General features: G+C 38.7%; 1 protein-coding gene across 1 annotated transcript in view; it reads left to right on the plus strand.

The window, feature by feature from the left end:
• Positions 1–19,857, plus strand: part of FTO (FTO alpha-ketoglutarate dependent dioxygenase) — a 230,485-nt gene that overhangs the window by 56,455 nt on the left and 154,173 nt on the right. Inside the window, exons 5-7 of the mRNA XM_054170174.1 lie at positions 3,927–4,006; positions 4,805–4,948; positions 13,364–13,483. Coding sequence (XP_054026149.1) covers positions 3,927–4,006; positions 4,805–4,948; positions 13,364–13,483 — 344 coding nt within the window. The remainder of the gene's footprint in view (positions 1–3,926; positions 4,007–4,804; positions 4,949–13,363; positions 13,484–19,857) is intronic.

Raw genomic sequence — 19,857 nt, forward strand, 5'->3', positions numbered from 1 at the left:
AATCTTTGACTTAGACATGACCAGATTTGCAAGCAGATTTACAATTTTCACTAATTTTCCTACCGTGACTTCAAAACATACTTAACAAAAATACATTCTGGACTTTTTCAAAGGGAGATTTACTTTTCTGCAGCTGTTTCCCATAGATCAAGCTCGTGCTTGAAGGTTAGGTTTTTTAAACCAGCATGAAGATGAACTTGGAATCTTAAACCACTCCCCACCCCCAGCAAATTGCAGTTCAAGAAGCATCAAAAAATTACTTCGTAGCCAACCAGAAGTAGGATGCACACATTCCAGAGGTTGGCTTGTGGTTAAAGATAAGAATTTAATGGAAACACTTCCACATGTATATAGTGGCTCATTAAACTATTTCTAGATACTTAATCTGCTTCTATTTCCACATATTAACTTGAACCCTCTTTGCTCTCTAGCATCTTGAATGTGTTGGGAGTTATTTAACCTTTTTTTTTTTCTTTTAGTCCACATTTAATCCAAATGTTACATTCCTTGATTATTAAGACTTCAAACCCCAGCTACATTATTTGTTGCTACTCAACTTTGATCATGAAGTTTGGCGAATCCCAGGCTTCCTAATTTTTAACTTTTCTGTTTCATTTGGCTTTTTAATTCATTGTTTACTTTGTGCACACTGTCCTGGTTGAAAAACTAAAAGTATTTCTTAACTGGGGACAGATCATCCCTCTAGCTATCTGTTATGAAAGTGTAATTCTACTGAGCCATAACTTTTTGGAGAAGGAGATGTACCTTCCTGGTGGTTTTGCTGACATACCTACAGTAAAAAAATTTGGTTAGGTGTTCTCCTGTTGAAGCATTGTGTGCAGCTGCATAGAAGTAGAACTGGAAACAGGAGGGAAAGCATTTTTGTGCTTTTGAAAATTGCACTGTAGTATGTTGAAAACCAAGATGATTTCTTTCTGTTTGTGGTAGTTCAGTGAAAGAGACTTGTTCTATTACTTTTCTTTTGTTTATAGTTATTTGTGGTGTTTACAATATCAAAGCTTTTGCCTGTCCTTTAAACCCCTCTGTACCATTTGTCATTTTATGAAGCTGATAAAAAGACAAATGGCTAAAATGTTTATGAAGAACACTTGAAGGAAGATAGAAAAGATTACATAAACCTCTGTGGCTAAGTCTAAGAGCATTTTCCATTGTGATTTGTGTATTCCTGGGAGGTATTTAACTAGAAATAATATTTGGGACCTTTACTTCCTACTTAAAGGATTGACTAAGAATTAATATCCATCCTTTCTGCCTTGTATTTGTTATATCATAATAGTCTGCAGTGACATGGGTCTACACTCATTCTTTTTCTCAAACCAGTACCTCTTCTCACCTCACTGATAATTAGTAGTACAGTTAGTTAAGTGTTTACATACACATGATCCATTAGTCTGTTCATTTGACAAAAGTCTATGCAATCACAGGGTTCTTTGTTTCTGCTGGTGGTGCCCAGGTATTCCAGCTGTGTAGAAGAAAGCATACAGTGAAGTGTGGACAGAGCAGGGACAGGGACTGAGAATTGGATCAGAGAGGTAAAAAAGACATGCTCCTAAAATTTTAAACAGAATGTGCTGCATCCAAATTCTGAAATTTATCTGCTGGCTGTGAATGTCTGATAGGGGTGTCCACATAGAGAATAATAGTCTGCATCTGATAGTAGTAGAGCAGTCAGGTGCACATTCTTATGACTTCTTAGTACTTTATGTGGAAAGTCAAAATCTGACCTCTAAATTATTTAAAAATGTTAAATTGATAACTTTGTTTTCCAGGGTGGCTTCAGCCACCTGTATGCAATCCTACATGTGATGAATTTCTTTTAATAAATCTTGCCTCAGCCATGCAGATAATTCATTGGGAAATGGCAGGCAGAAAATAGTAATGAAAGAATAAAACAATCCATGTAAAAGAAATAAGGGGTTTGCCATGTACACATATTCAGCAAGTAGTCTTGTTTCTTAGATGCACTACCTCAGACAGAAAATTCACTGGTTTTTCTGGCACTGAAACACCAAGTGTCTGCTACCAAGTTGCATTCCTTTGAATGCAAACAAGCCCTTTCCAATATTGTCAGCAGCTTGAGAAAACTGATTTGTGCATTACAGCGCCTGAAGTGCCAAGGTATCCTCCACATTTACACAGTGACTGGTGCCTCAATGGTATCCTGTGAATACAGCTCAAGGTGAATAGCTTTGATGTGTGTGACGAGGCTTTGATTCAGGACAGCAGTGTTTGGTCAGGATAGTGCTCTGGCATGTCTTAGAACAGAATAAACCAGGTTGGAAGAGACCTTCAAGATCATCATGTCCAACCCATAGACCTTACTAGTTCTACTTGATTGTTTTCCAGAATTAATGTTTTAAATGTGGACAGTTTGTAGCCTTTTACAAATCACAAACAAGCTGAAAGCCTGATAAAAATTCAGCAAAATAGGCTGCATGAGCAACGACTTCTTTTTCATAGAGATGGGAAAGCTTTGGGGGAGGAGTGTTCATGTAAGCAGGAATTTGCAGTCCAGTTCTCAAAACTTCTTTCTTACCTGGTAGTTAGTTAATTGGTACATGCATCCCATAAGCATCCCTATAGAAGGCAAGACTTTTAAGGAGAAGGGCTTCCTGAAACCACACTAAATGCATTGCTAAGTTGGTGTTCATGTTGTTTTAAAATAAGTCTTTTTTTCATATGCATGACACAGTATGCACAAGCTTTGTGGGGATTTATTTTTGTAATAGATACAGAAATCAGATGTCCCTGCCATGGTAGTTTGCAGTTGGTGGCAAGATAAGGGCCCACTGTTCTGTGGCAAAAAGGACTCCATGTTGGCTCACCACAAATTCAGACCTGTCTGACAGATAACTTGTCTGCATGCAGTTTTCCCAAGTAGGACTGATACATCTATTCTTACTTTTATATGCATGTATTTTATGTGAGGTATAATGCTGGAGAGGCCATGATTTTGTTTTCCAAACCTCACCAATCATAGAAAACTGACATTAACACCGTATGTATCCTATTTTACCTAAAACCACAAGAGCACTCTGATAGCTTAGACATGGGTGTCCAAGGAAGGTAACAGTTCTGCTTTGACTCTAAAACCAAAATATTAATCTGGATATAGTGTTCTGTATCTGAATAAAAGCTTCTGTTGCCAAATGGACAATGTCCAATTTAACAGAGTGCTTTTTCTTTTCAATTAATATATTTTTAGAAGAAAAAGAAAAATCTTAGCTGTAATCTTTTAAGACCTAGAATGTATTTTTCAAATATCCTCTCAGGCATGCAGTCCATGAAGCTTCAACTATTTTTGTACAATTACAGTTTCAGATGAACTATAAACTCTTAAATTAAAATTACAGGCTTCTTTCTAAGAGTAATAAAGGATTAGAGACAGTTGGAAGCAATTTCAAGGGGGAGTGCTACAATGAAAGATTTGCCGAGGATTTGAATGAAGGTGCAAATCTAAATGTAATACTTTTAGTGCTTTATTTGCTACGTGAAATGCACCACAGAGAATGGGTCCTGAATTGGGACGGTGGAAGTGTTTAGGCTTGTTGTAATTCTTCTTGAAAAGGATTGTAATATTTCAATATCACAATGACCCAAGATAATGGTCCAGTGGCCCTTGCAAGATGTGGCTTTATGCAATTTAACCCTCATATATTTTGTAGGAAATTGCTTTTCCTTGTGTTATTTTGTTTTATAGTGGATGTTTCCAAGTTTTTCATCATAGTTATCATGCTCTGCTAAATTTTAGAGGTCTTTGAAGATAGTACTGTCTGACTAGCTTCTCTAGTTTTGTTTTTTTCTCTTTTAATGCTGAATGTTGTGTCCTCAACTCGTATTCAGCCAGAATAAGTTTTATTAAGTGTAATTTTCCCTTGTACTTAAGTTTTCTAATCTGTCCCTAGATGATCTCAATATGACACATCAGCACTGTGTTCTGGCTGGTTATTCACCTCGATTCAGCTCAACTCACAGAGTAGCAGATGTAAGTATCAAAAATAGTTTCCTGTTTGGTCATTCACAAAACTTAACATTCTAGCACTGTGTATGTAGCATCATGTTGTATTATCTAGAACTGTGGCTCATGGTTGTGGCTCAAACTGTTTTCTTGAACAGTTGCTGTTTGTTTCTTTTTGAATGGAGGTACACTTGCTTCTGTATTGTTAGTTTACCTGAACCTACAGTTAGGCATACAAGATATGGATTAAGAATATACTGGGTACATCAGTACATCCTCATGGATTACTGATGAAATACAGAAGCAACTGCATTTTTACCTGAAGTGGTTTTGAACCTTTTTGTTTTGTACATATCCAATTGAAGGTCAATATTCACAATGAGATAGAAATACTCTAAACACATCTGTCAGCTGTGTCCACTGACAGAAATGGCCTTTAGGAGGTCAGAACAGCTATAAGCAGTCATGAATGTGCTTTAAATTGGATCCTTCTGTGCATCTGAGGATTGAAAAAAAAAACAAAACAGAAAAGTGGTAGTCCCTTGTTTTAGAGTCATTCTGAGATAAAAAGGCTTCTGCTAACACAGTCTATGCTGTAGTAGTTGGCTAGATTGTTTGATGGATTAGTCTTTTGCATAGTTGATATCAGTAACTATATAAACAATCCAGGAGCCACAGCACTTGTTCAAAAGATGATGAAATAAAGTTACAGAGAGACATTCCTTCTGCTCCTTCAGTTTGGTTGTTTCAAAAGCAAATAGTTTGGTGTATCTGTTCTGGAGTGGCTGTATATATATTATTCCTTTTTTCATTGTATCTTTATAGTGTTCAAGAGGAACATTGGAATACATATTTGGACAATGCGAATTGGCACTCCAGAATTTACAAACTGGTTCTGATTCAACAGCTTTGTCTTTGAAATCACTGGAACCTGCAGTTGTAAAGCAAGTAGAAGAAATACATAATGAGGTGAGATGATCTGCACTGAAAATGGTTTGGCCAGGTTCTGAGAGATGCAGTCTGCTTCTGGAGTTAATGGCAATTATGTGTTTTCCAGTGCTTACAAGCATTGTTCTGTATAAGTTTGAAATGTGTTTTTATGACCTTTTAATGTGGGTACAGTAATTCAGATTAACTGAATTCCTGTGTAGCTTTCAATTTTCCTTCTTTAGATCCCTCTGCTGGTAGAGTATAAGAGTAGTTGTAGTAGCATTACATGAAATCTGATGGTGTGGTGGACAAACTGGACTACTCTAGCACTTCTTTAACAGGGGGGGGGAAAAAGAACCAGAAGGGAAGAGCAGGTAGAATTTTTCAGTTGCTGGTCAGGTGTTTGACAGTGTTTTTACAGAATGCCAGGTGTGGCATGATTTTAAGTATCTGCTTTAAAGTATATTCTGAAGAAAATATAGTGGAAATAGAATGGAATAGAGTAAACTAGGTTGGAAGAGACCTTCGAGATCATCGTGTCCAACCCATCATCCAACACTATCTAATCAACTAAACCATGGCACCAAGCACCCCATCAAGTCTCCTCCTAAACACCTCCAGTGATGGCAGCTCCACCACCTCCCTGGGCAGCCCATTCCAATGGCCAATCACTCTCTCTAGGAAGAATTTCTTCCAAACATTCAGCCTAAACCTCCCCTGACGCAGCCTGAGACTGTGTCCTCTTGTTCTGGTGCTGGTTGCCTGGGAGAAGAGACCAGCCCCCCACCTGTCTACTACCTCCCTTCAGGTAGTTGTAGACAGCAATAGGACAGGCCCAGAGCCTCCTCTTCTCCAGGCTAAGCAACCCCAGCTCCCTCAGCCTCTCTTCACAGGGCTGTACTCCAAACCCCTCCCCAGCTTTGTTGCTCTCCTCTGGACACCTTCCAGCATCTCAACATCTTTCCTAAACTGAGGGGCCCAGAACTGGACACAGGACTCAAGGTGTGGCATAACCAGTCCTGAGTACGGGGCACAATGACTTCCCTGCTCCTGCTGGCCACACTGTTCCTGATACAGGCCAGGATACCATTGGCCTTCTTGGCCACCTGGGCACGCTGCTGGCTCATGTTAAGCCTAGTATCGACCAGTACCCCCAGGTCCCTTTCTGCCTGGCCGTTCTCCAGCTCCTCTGGCCCCAGCCTGTAGCACTGCATGGGGTTGCTGTGGCCAACACTAATAATTGTGAGGATCATACTTAAGCAGGTCATTCTGTGCTACAAAATACGCAACTGCAGCAATGCACTCTCACAGGATTCCTCTGAAACTGGCAGTGCTTTTTTTTTAATGTGGAGTACAGATCTGTGCTCTTAAACACATTAACTCAACAAATGAACTGAAAATATCAGACAGTATTTTGGGAAAGTGTGTAAGCAGGCAATTTTTCCTCATTCATGGAAGTAGATGGTATCACAAAAAAATGTAATTTGGCTTATTCTGTGTTAGTGGGTAGTGTCAGGAATTTGACACAATGGAGCAGATCATCTTACAAGGGCAGTGTTGCTGAAAATCAGAAACTTAGTAGTTCTTTAAAAAAAAAAAGAGAAAATGTAGTCAAGGCTATGGATTAGGAGTTGAAAATGACAGATTGTTTAGTGGGTCTGGAACTCTGTCTTACCTGAAAAAGCTTTCAGCTGTTCCTAACTACAGCTTTGATGATAATCTCTCTGCAAAACAGCAACTTTCTGAGTCACTTTTTTGCTTAAATTTCAGCGTGGTTTTTTTTAAGCAATCCTATATTCACACATTTAGTAGATGCTGTGCTGTATTTCTCCTAAGATAAATATGATCACTGTTAGAAGCTATACAGTGCACAGGTAACTTTCACTCAGGATTTGTGTAAACTGTTTAAATTGCTGTCTGCTGAAGAATTCAACATTCTGCCTTCTTACTAAGACTTCCTAAAACACATTTCTATCTATCCTCTTCTTACAGGTGGTAAAATTGAGTGTAGTGATGGCCAAAGATTTGCACCCTTTACTTTTAGCAAAACAGCTCCTAGAGCAATTTAAAGAAGTCTGATGCGTGCAGGGGTTTGCAAAACATCAATCAGGCTCAGTCCATAAAACTACACGCATATGTGCTTCGCCCAGCGAGGGCCACATGCGCAGCTGGTGTAAATTTGCACGGCTCCTTTAACATCAAAGGCATGTGCCGTGTACATCAGGTGAGAGACTAGCCCCTGGTGTTTGCAGTCACCTGAATAATTTTGCTATGTGACATACAGGGATGTTTCCTGTTACCCAGATGGGATATATTGTAACAGCAATCATTGCTTAACCTGTATATATTGCACACTTAGCCTTAGTAGACACATTGGATCTATGTTTAATTTGAGAAGAGAATACTTGCTGCTTGTCATTTTTGTGGGTTTTTTATTCTAAGGTCACTTCTTCACTTGAGGGATAATTTCTGTATTTTGAAGTGCTACTCAAATTTCATTTGTTTGCTACTTAGGAAGGCAAAATTACTAGTGGCTTATCACTGTGGTAAATGCACATTTCTTTTTCAAGCATCACTGAACTGAAAACATATCTGTGAGGCTAATGCAACTTTTTTTGCATATAAAAGCTTTCTGCCTTCTTTTACTCACTGTAGGATAAGTCTTTGTATTTTCAGGTACTAATACACGTTTCAGCTTTATATTTTCACAGGCAGGTGAAGGAGGCATTTTGTTTCTTTAAAGAATAAAACTATTTACTGATGAAAACGAGTCTTGCAATTGTTCCATTTAATCAGGATTTGGTCAGTGGTTTTTCCTCCCTTAGTTTGTTAGTAATTTTAAATAAGACAAAGTCACATGAAAAGCCAAACACAGAATTAACTAACTGCCCACCCAATTTTGCCTGTGCATTTCTCTCTGATACAATGATATCCATGCTAGTTCTGAATCCTTATGTGACATTTTTTCTATTAATCTGGATGAAAGATCATGATCTTGAAATTAGGTAGTGCTCTGATCTCTGGAAGTGTTGCTAAAGGTGTATTTCGTTTTCAAATGTTATCATAACTGAAGTTCTTCAGAAAATTTAACTCAGGTACTTAAATGCATTCATTGTTCAAGATTCTTTACCTTCCTGAAAGGCTACAGGTTGGGGGTTTTTTTAACCCCTGTTGCTGGCACCTCTGATGTAGTCATCAGAGGACATTAAACAGAACAGAACCATCATAGTCCCAGATGGTTCCCAGGGAACCATCAGGCTACGTTTGACTAAGCCTAAAATATAGTAGTTTAGCACAGATTCACAGTCTGTGCTCAAATTAACTGCTTTGCCAAATGATGTCTGGATGAATTGTCCATATCTGCTAGAGGAAAAAAGCTTAAGAGCAAGTCTGGAAGAATGAGGTATGGTTCTGTGCCTTCACTTCTGTATTCCTGGGCAGGAAAATTGACTTCTTGTGCTAATAAAGTGGGTTTGAACTGAAGATCTGAAGCTTTTTCTGGTTTTGTGTTGGGCAGAGAAACCTGTAAAAGCATGGGTAAGTATCTAGGGGATGTCTTTACTGATGTTAGATTTCCCAGTTTATTTGTCAGAGCCCTGTTTTGAATGTCTTGACAGAGGTACTTCTGTCAAAAAAGTAAAATACAACCTGAGAAGGTTTTTAGCATTTCGAGCAGGCAGATGGGTAGAAGCTTAATGCTTCTTTAGGCTTAGCTTTGTTACCATGAGCTCTCTCCCTAAAACAGCCTTCAAAGGAATATCTGATTAATTGCAAGGTATGTGCTGTTTGTTAGATGTGTGAGTACACTCCCAGTATGTACTTTGTAGCTGTAAGAAAAGATAACCTTAATTGGAGTGTTCACGTGCTGCTTGTCTGGGTAACTTATGGGCCAGAAGTCTGAACAAATACTTCAGTGGCAAGGTATCTGGTGAACAGGGTGAACAGAAGTGATTGCCTAGATGGCTGTGAAGTACAGAGCCTAACAAGGCACATGCAGTTAGAGACTGAAGTTGCCCTTTAAGCAATCAGATTGCATTTTGGCCAGTAATAATTCATCCTGAAATAAACCATCTTGCCGAGTTCACTGAATGTCAACCTCTTGCTCTTACTGAATCACACTTGGCCTTCCAAAATACGTACAGCTGCTGGGTGTCCCAAACAGCAACAAGGAACCTGGGAAAACCCATTGGCAAGTATATGCTTTTAAAATCAAGAAAACATTGCTGGACAGATGATGTAAATGTTTATACATATAAGAATAAATCTGCAGAAAAGATCATTTCCAGTCTATTATTTGCATTTCAAAGAAAATCGGTTTCCCTTCCTCTGAGTAATGCAAAATCTGATAACAGTTCTTGTTGTATGAGGTGGCTTTAAGGCTTCTTTATTTACCAACACTAAACTAATAATCACATGCTTTCTATGACTAGTGTCAGTTGTTTTAGCATCTGGGGATTGTTTTGAAAATATAGCAGGCTTCAAAATAAGGACTCAGGTTTGAAAAGTTCATGAATTGTCCTCATCAGGGTTTTTGCTCAGCCTTGATTATCAGATCCTGTTTGCCATGAGTAAAACTCAAGGCTGAACTGGTTACTCTGTTGCTTGTGAGGGACGGTCAATTTTGCCTACAGCAAATCTATTTTTATGGCAGTAGTAGATAAATTTAAGTGTAGTGAATGCTCAGGGATGTAGAAAAGCCTGGGGTAGCTAAGTTGAAGGTATATGGTGTTAGACATTAAGGTCAGTGCTGAGAAAGGGTTGCGGTGTCTGCAGCCAAAGGAAGGTTAATATGTTTAACACAGCACAGGAAGCTGACAGCATGGTTGGTGGCTGCCTAGTACAGCAGAGAGAAAATATGGATCACCTACATCTGTGGCTTTTAATAACCGTTATTTTTAAATAATTGACTGAGGAACACTGTCTCACAAAATGTCAAATGCTGCTCTTGGCCTTTTACTACCCAGTATTGACTATAACCTAAAATTGGCCTTTAATCATTACTTAAAGAACAAGTTGAAAATATGTTGAGGTTAGACATATGAGGCCTGATTCTGAGCTTACTTGGCACCGTTATGAGTCACAAATGAAAATTAATTAGGAGATGAAAATAGTTCCTCAAACACTCAGCATATGTATTTTTACATGTTAATGTGTTTTGCTTTGTCTTGTCCAGTCATGTAAAAGGCTTTCTAATGATAGCTGAAGTTCTCTCTTTAACATGGGAGTCTCCAGATCAAATCTCTTCAACAAAATCCTTTGCCAGAGCTATTAACTTGAGAGTTTTGTCACAGGAGGTGAATGTTCTGTAACTTCAGTTCTGCTAAGGCTAGAACTGAGCTTTTTGTCTCTCTGGTGTTTACTGTTGTGTGTTTTTTTTCACCTCCTGATGCTCATGGAAGGAGGCAATTGTTCATGTGTTAGTTAAAAACACCAAGCAAACTTAGCGTAACTGGAATCTGGAGATTTTTGGCATAACTAAATATTGATGCTTGTATATATCTAAAGCAAGATTATAGTGATGGCAAAATATCACCATTGATTTCCTCATCAAGATGTTTGGTGGGGGGGGGGTTCCCCCCCAAAAAAATAAGCAGTTATCTGTCCAGAGTAGTCATTTGTCAAGCAGCTTGGTGGCTAAGTTGCTGGGCGAAACATCATTTTTATTCCCCAACTCCTATTTTATTAACACAGTTTAGAGCTAAATGGAGACTTTGTGAGATAGATTGTGGGCAAGAGTTTGAGAGCCCTAGATGCATGTTACTATTTGGTACCTGATGAAGCCTCTGATGAAGCCAGCTAATCCTGCGGAAAATTAACTAGCCTGTTGGTAAACTTTACCTCTTCCACTTTAAAGGCAGCTGTTCTGTGTCAAGTTGTGCTGAGATATATTTAAAACTTGGCCAAGATGATGGACTTGAATTTGACTGAAATTACATAGATTAATGTAACAAACCAATATGACTAGTCAAAAATCAGATTGACTGTAATACTCTTGTGGTGATATTGTAACATGATTTGAAATTTCTAATTATTTATTTTCATTGATTATTGGCCTCCTGTGATTAACTTAATGAAATATGTTTGCCAGACAGCCTGTGTTCTAGCCTCTCTGTGGTAGGTGCTAGCAGAAACAAAAAGAACTGTGGGGAGGAGAAAAAGCATAGAATAGAATAAACCAGGTTGGAAGAGACCTTCATCGTGTCCAACCTATCATCCAACACCACCTAATCAACTAAACCATGCAACCAAGCATCCTGTCGAGCCTCGTCCTGAACACCCCCAGCGATGGCAACCCCACCACCTCCTCGGGCAGCCCATTCCAATGGGCAATCACTCTCTCTGTGTAAAACTTCCTCCTAACCTCCAGCCTAAACCTCCCCTGGTGCAGCCTGAGACTGTGTCCTCTTGTTCTGGTAGTGGCTGCCTGGGAGAAGAGACCAAAACATTGAGTGCTTGAAACTCTGGTCAAGCTGTCAATATGCTCAGCCTTCCCCAAACTGTGCATACTGGTTTTTAGGAAACCATAACTTTATACCTCATTAATACTGTGCAGGAAGCAAAGTTTCCATCAGCTTTTCTTAGGAGGGATGATATCAGACTTCTGTGCTAAAAAGTCTCTAGGCTACCAGTCAGGTGTTGGGTTTTTTTTTACTATTTTAACATCTATATCTGCCAACTAATGATGTTGTTATATTTTACCAATCAAGTTGCTTTAACATCCTTTTTATATGCTTTAAATTTAAGTATCTTCTATTGTAATCTTTAACATATATTGACCAAACAGTTAATGTTACGTGGAGTGCATTCAGATTTCTGTAGCCATTCTGTTCACCCTTGCAGGAAAGAAAGCTTAGGTGACAGCTTTGGGCAGTTCTCTTTATTCTTTCACCTTGGCAGGTTGTCTTTGTTTTGCATCATTGGAGCTGAGCAGGGATAAACAAAAACTTCTTTGTGGTACAAATAATGATTAAAGCAGCTTTGAACTCAGTGTGAAACATAACTACCACAACAAAGATAAATACAGAATCTTAAAGACCAGAGCTATGAGTTACCCTTAAAGGGAAATAAAGGCTCAGTGGATATTAGGATAAATGGCATTATTTCACTTAATATTTGAGTTACATATTTATATTCTGGTTGTAGTCAGCTAATACTTCTCTTATCTTCAAGCTGATGGGCCATCCATACATGATTTTTTTCTTTTTTAAACTCCCACTAGTGAAGTGTTTTCATTTCCTGTTTTTGTTATTTTAAATACAAATATTAGCTTGCTCCTGATGGGCTTCTTGCTGCTTCAGTGGGGGATTTGTTTTCTTTTTAAAGCATCGTTTCCACACAAGCTTTGTCCTAGAAAACTCTATCGCTCCAGGTGCCCCAAATCCCTGCTCTTTCTTCCTGTGGGTTGTAGACTCAATCTGTGTCAGGGAGGCTGGTATGGTGGTGTGTCCAGCACATGGGCAACATGACATGTGAGCAGCCAGGATCACCCTTCTTCCACTGCCTCAGGCTTTTGCTAGGATCCAGCTGATCCAAGTGAGACCGTGAGTCTCTGTGGGAACCAGAGGGCTGGGTGAAGAGTGAGAAGCTGTCCTTTATTATAATAATAATAGGAAGCTAGTGAGAGGTTTGGAGCACAAGCCCTATGAGGAGAGGCTGAGGGAGCTGGGGTTGCTTAGCCTGGAGAAGAGGAGGCCCAGAGGAGACCTTATTACTGTCTACAACTACCTGAAGGGAGGTTGTAGCCAGGTGGGGGTTGGTCTCTTCTCCCAGGCAACCAGCACCAGAACAAGAGGACACAATCTCAAGCTGTGCCAGGGGAGGTTTAGGCTAGATGTTAGGAAGAAATTATTCACAGAAAGAGAGATTGGCCATTGGAATGGGCTGCCCAGGGAGGTGGTGGAGTCACCGTCACTGGAGGTGTTTAGGAGGAGACTTGATGGGGTGGTGCCATAGTTTAGTTGATCAGATGGTGTTGGGTGATGGGTTGGACTTGATGGATCTCGAAAGTCTTTTCCAACCTATTCTATTCTACTGCACTTTCATTCCATAGCAACTGACTAGGCTGCACACTAGCAATCTTATCACTGCAAGGTTTTCCAGTCTTTTATATGACTGAAATAGTTTGAAACCCACAGTGTTACTCAATATAAGCTGGAGCTGATACATGTTTGTCTGAATTGTGAGTAACCCCAAGCTTTTCATGTTCTTTGTACATGTATGGCGTGTAAAGAGTTGGATGTCATACCTTTGGGTTTGAAGGGAGTAGCTTGGGTCACAAACTCATGTGGAATAGAAATACAATAAACAACTCGGTGCATTTACAAGTAAATACTTGGATAACCTTCTCCTTTTCTGTTTCATTATTCAGGTATAGCTGGATTCATGCATTTACACCATATCTGACCCAAATAATGAACATAGATGTTTGCGTTATCATTTGTTTTTATCTTGCAGGTTGAATTTGAGTGGCTTAGGCAGTTTTGGTTTCAAGGCAAGCGGTATTTGAAGTGCACTGATTGGTGGCTTAAGCCTATGGCTAAATTGGAAGAATTTTGGAGAAAAATGGAGATTATGGTAAGAATACTTTTAAAGTCTAAAACCTCTAGAACTTAATTCTGAGAGCACTGACAATTATGTTTTTAATTGTACCGTAGTAACAGGGTTTAAACTTTATTCAGAACATATGAAAAGTAGAATCAATGTCAGCCTGCCGCTGCCTTGTCTTATGTTTCTCCCTAGTAGCCAGAAGATATGTGAGCAAAATAAGATCCAACCCCCCAAGATTTTAATTTCCTGACTTTTCTTGTTTTTAAAGTTTGACAGCCTCATAAGCTGATAGTCATATATTACATTCCACCAATTAATTCATGACTCTGTGCACTGTTGGTTTATTCATACAACACCAGGATAGACAACTCTGCCAATGACAGCAATGGCAAATGTATCCGAGGACACCTGAGAGTGAAATCTCACGATCTGGAGATACAACTGTGTGTCTGTAGTCCACCTGCATGCTTGTACCATAACTAGAACCAACAAGATGAGATTAGTTTCTTGAGTAATTGTTGTGATCTTGGTTGCTGTATACTTGACAGTACATCAGTGCTTTCCTTGAAGAGGGACTCGGTGACAAGCACTGTCAGCCGCCTTGCTGTTGCTGTCCAAGTAGAGACTCCTTTGGGAGACTTTGATACAATTGCCAGTGTGCCTACTTCTACATTTGTACACAGAAGGAACTATGTTGACAAACATGTCTTACTCATATCATTGTCTGCTTTAGAAGGTTCTTTTCAGTCATTTTTTACTGATCACAGCATAAGTCTCAATTTGTAGTCAGCTTGGACAAGTTTGTAATGTAACTGATGGTGTGGAGTATGATTTGTAGTGGAGATGTTTCTGAATCTCTGGAGGTATTGTGCAACAAGCATATGCTCCTGAGTTTGGAGGGAAGCTGTGTGCCTTGCTACCTTCTCAGACATCTTGTCAGCTTGGTGTCAGACTTGGGGAAGAGGTATGGAAAAGTGGGGCTTTCATTTGTGCAATGAGTTGCCACAAGAAATTTGTGAACATTAAACTTTCCTACAAAAGGAGATAAATTATTTATCACTTGCTTATATGTTGGTTGTTTGGGGTTTTTAATCATTATTGTGTTCTTATGTGTTCACATTCCTGAATACTGTTATAATTTTAAAGAAATCTTTTAGTTTGCTTTTCTTTGCAAGGACAACTTAGTCTCTTGTAACACAGCCTTAGATGAGGTAGAGACAAGGACATTTGATTGTTGTTTTATATCCATTGTGTGTTGAGAACATGGCAAAACAGCAAACTCAGGAATCCTCAAGGGCTTGGTTTTCTGCAGTTGGTGTGACATTACCATGTGGCTCTAATTAGAAACACGGTGGCGTCAGTGTATCTGCTTTCAACAGGCCTCGGGATGATATTTATCAGCAAACTGGAAGTTGGGCCAAGACAGAAGCTGCTTCTAATTTAAAATTTTTAAATTGCTTTAATGTTTTATGACTTATAACTTATTAATCATGATTAATTTCAGCTATTGAAGGAGAGAATGTTAATTGAGAATGTCTGTTTTGTTGCTGGTGTCTGAGTAAATTTGATGCTTACTGTATTTGGGGCTTGGAGGTAGGGTGGGTGGTTTTGGGTTTAAACTACATTTTTGTCCTTCAGTGTTTCACAAAATGACAGCAGGGGGCAATGTTGAGCCGCAGTTCAATGCAACGGCAGGCACTGACTGCGTAAAAATACATAGAAATGTAGCATTAACATCAAGAATTATCCCTGTTGCTTCAAGTTAGCTGTAATCTCTAAGATTCCATAACACAGGAAATCAATTGCGGGTTAACAAATTCAACAGCAATTTAACATAAAAAGTGCAGTGTTTTGGTGCATGCTTAGCTTCCACAGCACTAAGTTAAATCAAAAAGGTATTTGTGAAGGCACCCAGTCCTCTACAGGCAATTTTATTTTTATTTTCTACACATTTATAATTTTAGCTGGATGATTTAAAAAAAAAAATAAAAATAGTGTCAAAATGCTGAAAGTAAAAATGTCTTAGAATTGTTGATTTTGCCTCAGAAGTGTATTGGTGCTTAAAGGGAATTATTTCTCAAAAGGAAACATTTAAGCAGTATATTTTTCTTAGTGTGTGAGCTGAACAACTCTTGATTTATTTTTTTTTTTTGTTATTTGTGTCTAGAGTGATGTAAAAGTCAGCTTTGGGGTCCCTGTGTGCCTTCCCCCCCCCCCATGTATTAAAGCTTTCACAAAGAAGAAAAGAAAGTTCCCAAATTAATTTCTGATTCTGCTAATTGCAGTTACTTCAGTGTCACAGCAGAATATGATACTGCAGGAAGTTTAACCCAGAGTCTTCAAAGCTTTTGACTCTGTTTAATATTTTTGTACATTGTAGCAAGCACACAATTTTATCATAATATTTATTCCTGGCATTTTTTTTCCCTGAGGATAGTTTTACTTAGAGCTCTCTCTTGTGATGTAAATGTTAAACCTTTCATTTGAATGACATTCTGATAAAACATCACATTTCCCACAATATTACCTCATGAATTTATGAACCATTAAATCCAAAGCAGTTTAACCAATCTTCTTCTCTTCCTTTCCCCGCTGTCCCCCCCCCCCCTTCAAAATATGAAGGCTATTCAAATGTTTGAGGGCTGGTTTTTTTAAAAGTCATTCAAGATTAACACGTTATCACCTGCAACATCAGGATAAATGCTTGCTGAATTCAAAGGGAGAGTTACCATTTGAAAGAAGACTGTACAAGCTTTGCTTTCTGGGTAAAGAGAAGTCTGAAAAGCCGAAATCTCATGTGATGTGAGGAAGTCTTGCTGTAGCTGTTCTGAGATTCAGTGGAGAGACAATTTGTCTCTCAGGGTCTGATATCATGCAAACCTTGCAATCTGACATTTATTTTAGCTGTGAAAGTCCTTTGACACTCTACCAAATCAGTAAGAACTGCTGAAATCCTACAGTCTTCTTTGGTTTATTTTATTTTAGGCTGATTCACATTTTAATATGTAAAACGTAAAGCAGTGAAACGGGTTTTGTTTCTGCAATAAAAAGTAAACAATATATGATTATACTTAAATATTGAAGCTTTAAAGACTGTTGTAGCATATCTAGACTTCTTTTCAAAAAATAAAATAAATTAAGATCCTGGTAGTGCTATGTGGTGTGAATTGTATTTCCTGCTTTGACAGTCCATTTAGCAACGTAGCAATGTATTTATATGGCAGTTGGCCTTAATAACCTTTATTGACTTTAGTGGGTAAGAGCCAAGACTGGGATTATTAAAATGTATCAGTTTCATTGTAGTATAAAATCACAACATATATAATTATGTTAGGTAGGCTAGGCTCCATTTAATCCCACCTATTTATGCAGGAATTTGGCAAGATGAAAAAAATGGAGCTAAAATAGCAAGAAGAGTATGACTGATTTGGAGTTATAACAGCAGAACCCTTTGCCTGCAATAAAGGGCCTACTTAAAGGAATGAGACATAGATGGTAAAGGACTGATGTTTTTTAATGATATAACTGAAACACAAGTAATTGTTACACCATTTTTTTTCACTGTTTGGCACCCTAAAACACAGCTAATGATAATGAAATGCAGTGCACCTTTTAGTTTATAAATGTTAGAGTAAAAGCAGAAGTGGGCAGCCTCTGACTGGTTACAATGAGCACAGTGGCATTCCACAGAAGCTGATCTTCCTGCACAGCCTTCATTTTGATTTCTAAAACTTTTTTTAACCTTTAATAGTCATGTTGTTATTACTGTTGTTCTCAGTGGTGTGCTTCTATCAGTTCATACAGCTGAATTGAAATCTGAGAGCAAGGTTGTTTTCTTGTAAAATTATTTTTCTTTCCTTTTTGAGGTCTATTTCATTATTCACTACTATTGCTACATATGCAGTATGTCATAGTTCCAGCTATAAGCCACTATTTCAGGGGCTTACAGCCTGACAGTTAGAATTGAGTCTGGGCTGAAACTTGAGCTACAAAATCTCAGCCCAAGGCCATAATATATTTCTTTTTTTTTATTATTCTTTTTTTTTTTCCTTTTCTTTTTCTTTTTTATCCCCCAAATTAAAACAAGGGTTTAAATATGTATTTAAACCAGAATATTGCAGTTCCAGAAGAACCATGAAAAAGCTTTGACAAAATATGCTTTTAAAAGAAACCCTCTGAGCTTTTGTAGACTTTGGCACTTTAAACTGCTAACCAATTATATTTTTAAAATAGCTGCTGTGATCACAAACAGGCTGGCTGATTGTTTGGCTTTTTCTCAGAAAACACAAACAACTGACACTTGAAATGGTTTGACCTTGTCAGCCGAAACTCAAGAAATTCTCAGGTATTATTTTATTTCCTTCTGTAGCTTTCCTGTTGAGCTCAGGTACTGCAGCATCAGGCTCCTTTATTGGAAGGCCATCCAGTGATGGGTGATTCTATTTACCTAATGAGCTGTGAGAAGCAGGTACAACATGGCAGCTCAAAGACCCAAAATTTGGTGTCATTTCTTGTCTTTTTGGGGTCCTTCTGCTCTGTGTAGGCCAGATCCTTTAAATAACTGTATTTTGGGCAGTTTATATTTTCTGTACACAAGGAGTCAGATGTTTCTGGTAATGTACCTTTTATCTTCAACAGCAACAGCAAAAACTGATCCTGAGGACTTGGGGTTTTTGTTTTCCTCCTTCTTTTTATACATATATATTTTTCTTTGGCACTAATTTCCTTGACCCTAATCGTTCTAGCTGTCAGAAATGGGAGAAGACATTCAGCATTGTGTACTGCAGAATCACTATCAATTTTTTTTTTTTAACCCCCCAAAAAAGGAAAAAAAAAAAAAAAGTTGTATTGCACATCTTTCAGGGAAAAAAAAATACTTGCAATTCTGAGGGAATTCAGACTTAAGCTTCCAAAACAAAGTGTGTGCTGAAAGCACAAAGGACTGTGTTTATGATTCTCTTTGAAGTGTTTTTGCAACAGGATAAGGAAAATTTTAGAAACTGTCTGATAGTGTTCAGGGTAAATACTTAAACCCCTTTAGAGAATTTCACACACAGATACTGTGCAGCAGAAAAAAGGATACTTATGTTTCCTAAAGCTGCTACAGCCTACAGCTTTGTACTTAAAGACAGAGGTGTTGAATAGAATTCTACTGAGGATACATCCAGTGACAATATCTACAGGAACATCAGAGCAAACCAGTGGATAGCACTTTCTATTTTTAACCCTTGTGTGAGCTGGCTGAGATCTAAGCTGTGTTGATATGAACTACTATAGCATTTCAGTTATAAACTGGAATTGTGAAAAGGGCAGCCTTCCAATGCATGCAGCATACTGTGAGAATGACACCGAAAACATTCAGGTTTAGTGTAAACTGGCATAAGCCAGGAAAAGTTAAGGACAGTTTCTGTCCTATGGGAAGGTGAGATGTATTTCTGACAGCACAAATGGGAGGACCATGGGTGGCTTGTGCAGCTGTGCATGTGGTGTGGCTGATGGCGTGTGCTGCACCAGATGGTTCAAGGGAGGTGGGCGTGCTGTCCATTCTGCTTTCCCTTCTAGGTGGATTTGCACCAGTTACAAGGTTGATGTTTGTAAGTGTTCTTGTGCCCACCACAGTATCTTGGTGAGCTTCTGAATGACTAGAATTCTGCTGTCTTGTGCTTAACCCTTACTGTAATAGGGCTGCTTTTCCTGTATTTTTATACCATTGGATGTATATGATTGTGTGTAGTATATACATGTACTTGCATGTGAAATGGGTTGTTTGGTATTAAAATGATACATATATATGGTACACAATCAGCAGAAACTGAAGATTTTGCATCTAAGTTAGACTCCAGTCTTGTATTTGAATTGTGTACGGGGCTCTCTTTGTCCCAGCTGCACACTGCAGGTTCCAGCACAGATAAAGGTGCTCTTAGAGTGGACAAGCTAATGGAGATGGTCTACAGTGTGTATATACATGCTTCTACGCACAGCTGCATGCACAGCTGTGTTGGAGATTTTATCTGTGTCAGTCGTCTTATGTAACTTCTGGATCATAAATTTGCATATGATGTTGCTAGCAAGTGAGTACTGGGGACAAATGCTTGCAGTTCTTGGCAGCAGGAAGACGCTAAGAAGAGAGTTTAGAAAGTATTGGGCTACGTTTGGTAATATTGCCAGTCACACAGTGTGTGGCAGAGAGGAAAGTTTAGATTGTAGTTCCTGCTGCATCCTGTGCATCCAGTGTCTGTCCTGGAAGGTTATTTTAGAGCCAGGTCTTGTTCTTTTTTGGTAATGGAAACCACATGATTGATTTCAGTGAAAGCAGATTTGGTATGGTGAGGCTACTGTGGATTGTATAAAAAGGTGTAATGTTACCATCTTTTTTCCTCCAGGATCTTAGGTGGACATGT

This window comes from Dryobates pubescens, chromosome 19, assembly GCF_014839835.1.
Source record: "Dryobates pubescens isolate bDryPub1 chromosome 19, bDryPub1.pri, whole genome shotgun sequence".
Taxonomy (NCBI): domain Eukaryota; kingdom Metazoa; phylum Chordata; class Aves; order Piciformes; family Picidae; genus Dryobates; species Dryobates pubescens.